This window comes from Trichoplusia ni, chromosome 11, assembly GCF_003590095.1.
Source record: "Trichoplusia ni isolate ovarian cell line Hi5 chromosome 11, tn1, whole genome shotgun sequence".
Lineage (NCBI taxonomy): Eukaryota > Metazoa > Arthropoda > Insecta > Lepidoptera > Noctuidae > Trichoplusia > Trichoplusia ni.
The window spans coordinates 8546204-8556244 of record NC_039488.1 but is presented as its reverse complement, the minus strand read 5'-3'; the positions used below and the strand labels follow the sequence as shown (position 1 = coordinate 8556244).

Genomic DNA, 10041 nt, shown 5'->3' with positions numbered 1-10041 from the left:
TTTTGTTTTTGTGTCTTGGGGTCCTATTCTAATTCTTTTTCACAACGTGGATATATCAGCTAACAGTACTAACTTATCACCCTAGTCTCGTTTTAGCATAGCATTGCCGAAATCTACGAACCCATTCAGCAAGTTTCGCGGCATTAAAAAAAAAATTGGTAGGTAATTACGAAGTATCTCACTTGAATGGAAAAGAAAAAAACATTCGCATCAAAACTCTTTGGCCACTCCATGCCACGAAAACCTGAAAAAAAATATTTTCACATTTCAACTTAATGATGGAACCAATTTAAAACTATTTCTGACGAGTAAATTTTTAAAATGAACGTAAATCACCTTGTCAAAATTGTTTAGTATAATTAACTAATATTTTTGGTTTAAACAACAAATTATTAGTTAAGCAAGATGGGGAAGTTTAAAATGCCAACAGTTCAACAATATCTCAAGAAAAAGGTGGGTAACAGCTACATGTGCCTATCGTTTTCCGAAACATATAATATAAAGGCACTTAATACGATACACATAACTTGTACTTATACGTAGCTAAAAAAAGGTTATCAAAAAGTTGTTAAAAAACAGCTTGAAGCGACTAAGCTTGAAGTGAAATGAGTACTCAGTGGCGTATCTAGTTGTTATCAGAAATAATATGACTTAAGACAGGTATACAATTAATTTGAATTGTGTTGCAAAACCAAGACTATATTGTATCACTTCTGTTTCTTTCCTAGTTACTTGGTACGCATGTGTTATAAATCTTACAGAAGTTTAGGGCAACAATAGCGAGTGTGTGGTTGAATCACAATTCTGAAAAGAGTTCAGCAGGGAGGGCTCTTGGCTCTGCTCACCGCAGGCTGTTGCTCGTGTTAAACAGAGTATCTAATCTACTTATATCGTGAAACTTTCTTTTAGACAATCTATGCAAGAAAAAGACCCAATATGGGTAATTTTGGAAAAGGAATGCTGGATAGAGTAGCTCAAACAACCCTACACGAAGAGCAGGCAGATGGCTGAGATTCTAAAGATTTAAGATATCATTATTTTGTGAAGGTAAGATATTATACACATATTTCAATGCCTTAGATTTGACCCATAGTTAAAGTTTCTACCTGGTGTTATTATTCTGAACCTCCTGCAATCACCTGAATCACTTCACGTATGTACATAAAGCAATTGTAACATATTAAAAAATAAAGCAGGATCTTTAACGTTGCTGAAAAAGAAATGAAATTATTTACTCTGTAAGTAGGATATATAATGACCTTTACATGTCTTTTTGAGAACGCTGTAGTCGACATTTCCTATGTGACTACCCAGACAGTAAGTTCTCCAAGTTTACGGCGACAACGGTCCTGCTTTAAAAGATAATGGGTTTACAATTGTAGTTAATATCTAAGCCTAGAGCGATGTTTAGCGTGAGCCTTACTTACCTACTAACTAAAATTAAAAATTCAACAGAAAGGAAAAGACAAAACGTCTAATGAAGGAAGCTGGTCCAGCTTGGTACATCGAACTATCATCGTTTCAAAAAGATGTTCTAGTACATTTAAAGCAGAATATCCACCAAGACTTGTTAGAAGATCTACCACGGCGGATGCGTCAAGCATTATCAGATTTGGGAATAACACTCAAGATTCCGAAAAAAACGTTAATGGATGCCATGAGGTATTCTGAGGATCCTGGAGTTTTTATATGGACGCTTTATAAAGCTATTTATAAAAGGTCGCCGAGTGAACTGCTCCAAGTAAGTACCTATACCTACCCAGTTCCGGTGGAATGGTTATTGATACCCCGGGAAAAATTACCGCTTCAGCATTTAGGGATTAGCATATAAATTATAAATATCCAAAGGATTTTTTTTGATCCACAACCAAATAGTATTTAGTATGCTCCACACCTCGAAGCTGAAAATTTGGCAACAGGCCTTCGGCGTCACCCATGTCCCATGCCGTCTAACGCCGGCGCTGCGCAAACCTCATGGGGGATCCTCATGGACACCTATTTCCTAATCTAATTTAATCATCTAATCGACTTATGTGTTTAAAATGGTCTAAATCACTTAGTTGATCTATTCTAAGTTATGGACTGACTCAATATTTAATGTTGATTGAAAAAATATTTTTGTAATGATTTCTTACAGAATACGATATGAATGCCATGATTCTCATGTCTTGTTTAGTTTTTATTGATTTGGAAGAATGTACTGAAAAGCTGGAAAATTTAACGCACTTTGATAAACCGAAGGAAGTAGTTCCAAAGAAAAGTAAGCATTCACAAAAACTTACTCATTTAGGTCTTTTTAAAATTACCGCAACTTTCATCCGAAAATATTGACTTACTAATGTTTAATATAATCCTTCCGTACTACTACTTATATTTAGTAGGAATTATGTAATTTATACTGCACCGTTATTTATGGATATAAAAAAAACCATGGTTTTTAGGAAAACGGAGAAACTCACAACCTAGTTGCAAATATGGCGAATACCTTCAAAAGACTTACGTCCCATTGTATGTAACTCGTACTAATTACGTTAATAAAAGCAAACAGAGGAGTAAACCATTGCCTCTTGGTTACAAATTTAGACTACGAAGTGATGAAGTAAGTTAATACCTAATTACGGTAGCATTCAAATTTGTAGATCTCGTAGAGCTTCCGTATCTGTCGTAGACCGAAGGTTCAACCGTGACTTGCTTGGTCAGATCACGATGATTGTGATTTGGGCCATTACTTAATAATTTGCCCAATATATAGAGCAAATCTGCGAAAACAACATACAGGGTTTGTTTATTTTAACAAGAGTAGAGGTAGATGCCGCTTTTTTTAACGATTAAGAATTTTTGTCGATACATCAATAATGATTATATACTTTTTTATAAATCTGTAATTACAGAGCTATGCGGATTTATGCAATGACGACAGCTTTGTGAGTATAAGTTAAGGGCAGTTATAATTCTGATTTTACCATCAAAATTATTGACACTTTTCTTAATTTTGTAGTTGGAAAAGCGCAAGGAACGAAATAAAAAGGAGAAACAAAAAGAGAGAATATGTAATTACAAATTCTGGGAAGCCCCGAGTACCTTGCGTATGTTTTTAATCAACTATCTTTATATAAGTTAGGGCCCAGTTTCTAAGTACCAATAGAGATCACTGAATTTTCAATCATTTCTTTTGTAAAGGAAAAAAATAACAATCAGGATTTTTTTATTAAAGTTGATATAAGTAATATAATATAAATTAATCGTAATGATAAATGAGTAGATGAATGCTACAAAACATTAATAATTTGAACATTCAAAACCATGTATAAAAAAAATCCTATAATTATCTTGTCTACCTATAAATACTTAAATTAGTAGATACTTTTTCCAGGCAATACGGATCCAAAGATGGTCGCTTACGTAAATAAACTACGAATGTTGAAGAAGAAAGCCAGAGCTCGGTACAAAGAACCTTACAAAAATGTGCAGTACCTAATCAGCGGGGTCTCGTTTACTGGAGGAAGACCGCATTACATACTTGCCAGTAATTCTTATTTTCTCACCATTATATCGACCTTTTACATGGCTCGATATGGGTCTCCCCCAAAGAGCTATTCCCCTTTTGTAACATGCTGTCTAAAAGACTATGTTTTGAGAACGCTTAAATGTACAACTCTTTCACGTCTCTTTCTAACTCTTTAATCACTCAGTTCTCTTGAAGATGCATAGTACTAAAATAGTTTGTTGAAACCGATATCAGATAAAGCTGTGCTTGAATTTGCAATTCCTCAGCAGATTGAAAGTCTATATCATTATTTCGACGTTTTTTTTTACAGATGTTTCTTTGCTGCCAACTGGGTATATACCAATCAACGGTGGCATAGTAGTCACGCGGAACGGAGAGTCCGTCACTTGCATAATCGGCTTTTGGAAATACCCTAGAGATATAGAGGACAAATGCGACATTACATGCGACTGTATGACTAAATGGTACTTACATGGCTAAACTATAAATGATATCTTAAAAAAATAAAAAGAAAAATGAATATTTATCACTCAAACTATTTTTAGGGAGGGTGTCGTAATGGACTATTTGAAGGAGTCAAAATGTCGATGCGGACATTTGTATGATTTCTACCATGAATCTCAGAAATCTACAGAAAAGTATTTCTATCCACCGACAAGACATGGACCGTTTTGGGTTGATGCAGCGAAAATTTACCAAATGGACCCAATGGAAGACTTTATCAGGGACACATTCAGAGACGCGCTGAAATCAAAGGAAGCAACCGTGAGTAACATCAACGCAACAAATTGAATAATGATATTTTTTGCAACTTTGGTAGCTTAATTCGTTAAAACTGTTTTCTTCTAATGTCATAATTTGTTTTTCTTACAATCTCTATAAAAGGTACTAGCATCTAAAGGTGCAGCGTGCAGCCAATCGACGCTCGATTGCAGCGACAAATCTGGTCACGTGTCGTTTTCATCGATTCCTACAGTTCACGGTTAATGTTACGTTTTTCATTCACAGCCTACGGTATCAGCGCCAACTATATCTGCATCTGGGCTGAAGGAAAGCGAGCTACTCTCCGTAAGATAACTTTAATATTTTTCTATTGATGATCGGGAACAAACCTCATTTACCTACTAATATATTTTCTAGGCATTTATGGCTGATCTTACGGATACTCCTCTTCTGACTCCACATTTACCGGAATCTAATCTGCTGAACAGTCTTCAAGAATGGGTCAGAAAGCGGGTTAAGGGTAAAATAACTGGGAAGCAACATAGTAAGACTGTCTTTCAAATGATCTTACTCGAACAACATTTTACATATTGAAAACTTTTTATTTCTATTTGTAGAACGAATGCTACTAAAGTCCCAACGAAGGTGGCTTGACTTAAAGCATTTGGACCACAGAGCTCGCGCATTTAGAATACCCTTCACTTTAAAGCAATTGGAAAACATGAAATGGTCACATCGAAAATTAGTACAGAAATTGGTACATCATCTTTTTTTAAATAATGTATCCTGAATTTGTATTTTATGGATGTAAATTTAAATCATCAATTTTACTTTTTTACAGTTTGAAATATTGTTAGAAGATTTCGTGGACAGAAATAGACGAAAACAATGTGAACAAACTCGCCTTTGGTGGGCTACAATGAAATATGACGCCTACCCAAGCAAAGCATTCCTGTAAGTTAAAATAAACAATTTTAACTTAGTTAATCTGTCTAAGCTGTCTGACTGTTTGTGCAGTGCACACAGCACAAACAACAGTCTGTTTCTTCTGGCCTCTTCCTACTACAAATCGCACCGAACGTAGAATCCTTTTCCTTTACCAGCTTTTGTAATAATTTAGGTACTTATATATTTTTCAGAGACATCTTTTTCACATACATGCCGGGCCGTATGAAGGATACACATTTGATCAATCCGTATAGCTCTGACCTAACACCGAAATGTGGAGCGAAAACATGTCCGCTGGACACGTAATATCCCATATATTATGCATGCATTACCCATCTAATTTCATCAATTTCGTTCCTGTTTTTGTTCAGTTCTGTTAATATTTGTCCAGTTTAGTTTTAACTAAGTATTCCATGTTAAATATAAGTTTGTACTGAGTGACGTAAATTTAAGTGGCGTATTTTTTTTCAATGGTTAATTCAAAAATTTATTGTTTTTGTTGTTTAATGTTTGTAGTATGACTACTGTTTGACTCTATATAAATAATACTTAAGTTTATGACTTTAAGATTGTAAATGGTGTGGATAAAAACTGAATAAATCTGTATTAAAATATTTTTATGTTTTTTATGTTGAACAGGCTGCATTAGTTAAGCATAATTTTAGGTATAGCAACATTGTCGTATCAATAATGTCAAAGTGACAGACCACTGACAAATTTAGCACGTCAAGTCAAAACATTACGAAAATTGCGACTGAAGTAGACACTGAGATAAAATAATGTCTGCGAGACAATCGATTCAGGTCGGTTCAAAAACCGTCAGGGCTGTGCTCTCTTTGAACCAAGGAGACGCTAAGCGCAGAGTATTGGCCTTGTACAGGGCCTGGTATCGTCAGATTCCTTACGTGGGTAAGTAACCTGTTATGTCATCATAAGAGCCTCGTTCTGTTTACTTCTGCGCTTTATGTGTGAGGTTACTCTGTGTTTTTGATGTCTGAATAGCGTAAATTGATAAAAACCAAATATACATTAATATAATTCATAAATTGAACAGTAAACTATTTGCATTTTGTGTGTTTTGTGTGCTGAAACAAGTTCCTCCTATATATTTTAAGAATAAAGTATACTATGTTCAGTTATCATCAATAGTTCTAAATTTATCATGGAACATTCAATACTAAACATTACATGGTTTAGCACCTTGCATTTTTTGTAGACCGAGTAAACAGTGGCTTTCTAATCACTATGCTATATTGTGCACCGCTGTTCCAGGTATTATAAGCTACCATTAGGAATTATTGGACAATTTATCAAAGCTATTTTGCATATTTTGTAGGAGAAAGAAATTGACTATGATTCTATTTTTTCTTTTCAGTGAAGGACTATGATATTCCAAAGTCTGAAGAACAATGCTGTGCTAAGCTAAAAGAGTTGTTCTTAAAGAACAAAGATGTCACTGATATCAGGGTTATTGACCTACTTGTGATCAAGGTAAATAAAAATACTATCTTTAAGGGTTCCTTAACCGCGGGGAGGCTCGTCTCTCTGTCTGTACGTCTTTCACCAGGCTGCATATCATTTACCAGAGTTAAAATGTTCAAAGATAATATATTTCTGTTGCTGCTATAACATGTATGGACAGCCAAAAATTTGAGGGCATATAATATAAACACTTAGTCATGATGTTACTATACACTAACAAATTTTGCTGAGTATTTCTATTTAAGGGTAGAAGGTTTAAAGACATTTTCAATAAGTCATAACTTATTGAAAAGTGTATATATCTGAAAACATCTGATCCCACAAGGTTAAGAAAACCTCTCCGGATACAGTCAGTTTCTTCAATTATGACAAAAATCTAGATAATCTAGATTAATGAGGAAATACAGTTACATATTTTAATAAATGTGTTATTATTTTTACAGGGTCAGATGGAACTCAAAGAAACAGTCAATATGTGGAAACAAAAAGGACACATCATGACCTATTTCAAGCCCACAGAAGAACCCAAACCAAAAGATTTCCTTTCAAAATTCTTCAATGCTAATGAATGAACATTTTAAAAAGAAATCTGTACATAGCCTCGTCAGAATCTAAGTTATAATCAAATGTAAAAAATAGACAATTCAGTTCAAAGTGAATGTGGTTTTAATTTAGATTAATGTACTGCAAAGACTACATGATGGAGCCACGAGCAGTCACAATATAACAGGGAGATAAATATGTCTCATACCTACCTAAATTTTTTCAAGCTATGTTTTGGTTGGGTTCCAAGCTAAAATTACTATAATTCAAATTGCTGAAATGACGCTTCTAGTTGGCAATTTATTTAGAATGTTTTTTAGAAAGTAACTTAGCCAATAAATTAAAAAAGAATTGATTATATCTAAACTTTTTTTAACAAAGACAACAAAAATTGCACTTGTTTTGTTTTTTATGACACCAGGTGCTGTCATTTTTAAATCATCTGCGTAGACAGTGGAAACTACTATTTTTTTTATAATATTTCAAAATGACTACAAAGCGAGCCGCAACTAGAGCCGTGAAGCCTTTGATGTCCACAGACTTCTGTGAAGCTCGAAGACGAGCTCTTGGACTATACAGAGCGTTTTACCGATATATTCCCTACATCAGTGAGTACCAGCATCAATACATTGGCCGAACTAGGCTTATGTTACGTCGCAGAAGCATATGAAACTTGCATATAAGCATATATATTTCAAACGTATCGATACGTTTGAAGAAATGGTGTGACTTACCTACACCGATTCGTTAGCGTTAGCGCTTAGAGACTTTGTCTACTAGCTTCCCTTCAAAGTCTTCACTTGCAATCAAATTCAGTTCTGAATTAGCCAGTGCAAATATAATTATTTTTCTGAGCCAATCGAATCGGCACCGAGTATGCATACCGAAAGGACTGGTTCGCATTGGCGCGGGATTGGTTAAGGGGGAAGGATTTGGGAGAGATTGCCCAGCTATGGGCACCGTAGATTAGAGGAACGCTGAAGGTATGTATAGTATAATTGGTATCTTTCTTACTTCTCTTTCCGCATAATATCTAAAATCGTCGAAAGCCTTCAATCACATCATCTACGATATAAATACGTAACCCTTTATGTCGGCAGATACATTAATTGTGATAACATTCAGGTATTTGTGGATAATAATAATAGTTTACCTATCCTGTCTGATCGCTTAGTTAAACATCACGACATTCAGAAAAATGAAGAGGACTGTCGTTGGAAGCTGAGGGAGTATTTCTATAAACATGCCTGCATCACCGATATAAGAATTATAGATCTGCTTGTGATCAAGGTATTTCAATTCAATCATTTAAAATCTTTCGGTAATGTTCCATCATCGGCTTACGTCTGGACAGACTACCTCCTAAACTTTCAAAATTAGGTCTGAGAGCCTATCGCCACCTCTAATAGTTATAATATCGCAGTTGTAATAATATGACATCTTACTACACGACTTGCAGAAGTAACCCTTTCAAAATGGCAGTACCTAACATAAATCGGGTAGTGGCAGTCAGTCAGGCAGACCGCAAATTCAGCCACAGGCCTATCGAGATCCATCGATCTGATGCGTGGCCATCAGAAGCATGTCTTAGAATATTTATCACTTATGTTGACAAAACTAATGGTTACAGGGTTACATTGAATTAAAAGAAGTCACTCATCAATGGCAGCAAAAAGGTCATATTATAAGGCACTGGAACCCAAGCATTGAGCCCAAGCCTTGCGACTTTCTTGGCAAGTTCTTAGCTGGAATGGATTGATTAAAATAGTTTATTATTTGATTTTATTTAATTTTAATTTTAAATCTTTTATTCTGGCTTATGTTTGCTTAAAATAAATAACACTTTAGAGACTAAGTGGTTGATTTCATTCCACATACATGTACCTACGTGGCTTATTGTAACAGGAGTTTGGAACTTAGGATTGTTCAGTATTAGGTTCTTCGCACTCTTTAGACACTTAACTGGGCAGTTAATAACGATATTGGTCGGGTCATGTACTTTTCGCGTTAGGCTCTCTATAGCAGACATTTTATTAGCAGATAGGCTCTGGATAGTTCTACTTATTTTCACATAAATAAGAAGAATAAGTGGCATTCAATTCGAATTCAAATTAAAAAAAAAATACAGGTTTTTTATAGTCTGTGCATTGGCAACCCTTAATATAATATATATTCGCGGGCGATTAAAAAAAGGGACATATTTAAACAAAAATAAATACGTGGTAATTGGTACTCATTTCACTGTAATTCATAAGTAAATATAACATTTCCGATGTAGCTTATCATTCACAACCATAAAATTACAATATTATTTTTATTATTATTGTAAGCATGTATTTGCATATTAGGCATAACAAAGATGGGTAAAGAAAAAATATTTTGGAAATTGTTTTCAGGTAGATACTTGTCGAAAAGAATAACATAGATAAAGAGATCAAAATATTAATAATTATGTAACGGTCTTAGGTTCAAAACGGTACCTATTCAAAAAACAAATATGTTGACTAGTTCATAACCTTATTTATTTATGAATAAATAATTTAATAAGTAGGTTGGTAAGTATATTAATTATACAATTTTATGGTTTAAACTGTTGCATTACGTAAAGCTTTATCTTGACATGTCTTTTAGGCACGAAATCACTGTTTGAGTTCAATAAGGCCGTGTGTAAACAAATTACCTATGCAAAATATAGAGTCATTTAATTATACATCACTTCGATACCCTAAATTAGTTTCTACATTACATGTTAGATTTATTAATTACAAAATTACTTCTATTTACAACAATTTCAACAGTTGTCGACTGCTACTTCCACATCTACGAGTATGTCGCTT

At 34.3% G+C, this 10041-nt stretch overlaps 3 protein-coding genes across 3 annotated transcripts; all 3 read left to right on the top strand.

The window, feature by feature from the left end:
- Positions 1-1671: 1671 nt before the first annotated feature.
- On the top strand, positions 1672-5503 carry LOC113498555. The gene is made up of 13 exons (XM_026878596.1): positions 1672-1741; positions 2138-2260; positions 2442-2599; positions 2892-2924; positions 2999-3086; positions 3374-3526; positions 3819-3972; positions 4054-4273; positions 4517-4576; positions 4649-4775; positions 4849-4988; positions 5073-5185; positions 5371-5503. Exons 2-13 carry the CDS (start codon positions 2146-2148, stop codon positions 5483-5485), a joined length of 1476 nt encoding a protein of 491 aa, XP_026734397.1. The 5' UTR covers positions 1672-1741; positions 2138-2145; the 3' UTR covers positions 5486-5503.
- A 439-nt stretch (positions 5504-5942) lies between these two features.
- Positions 5943-7320, top strand: LOC113498553 (NADH dehydrogenase [ubiquinone] 1 alpha subcomplex subunit 6-like). Its single transcript, XM_026878595.1, has 3 exons — positions 5943-6088; positions 6555-6670; positions 7105-7320. Exons 1-3 carry the CDS (start codon positions 5959-5961, stop codon positions 7231-7233), a joined length of 375 nt encoding a protein of 124 aa, XP_026734396.1. The 5' UTR covers positions 5943-5958; the 3' UTR covers positions 7234-7320.
- Positions 7321-7605: 285 nt separating this feature from the next.
- LOC113498552 (NADH dehydrogenase [ubiquinone] 1 alpha subcomplex subunit 6-like) lies at positions 7606-9515 on the top strand. The gene is made up of 3 exons (XM_026878594.1): positions 7606-7812; positions 8379-8494; positions 8835-9515. The coding sequence occupies exons 1-3, from the start codon at positions 7692-7694 to the stop codon at positions 8961-8963; spliced, it is 366 nt and encodes a 121-aa protein (XP_026734395.1). The 5' UTR covers positions 7606-7691; the 3' UTR covers positions 8964-9515.
- Positions 9516-10041: the final 526 nt, after the last annotated feature.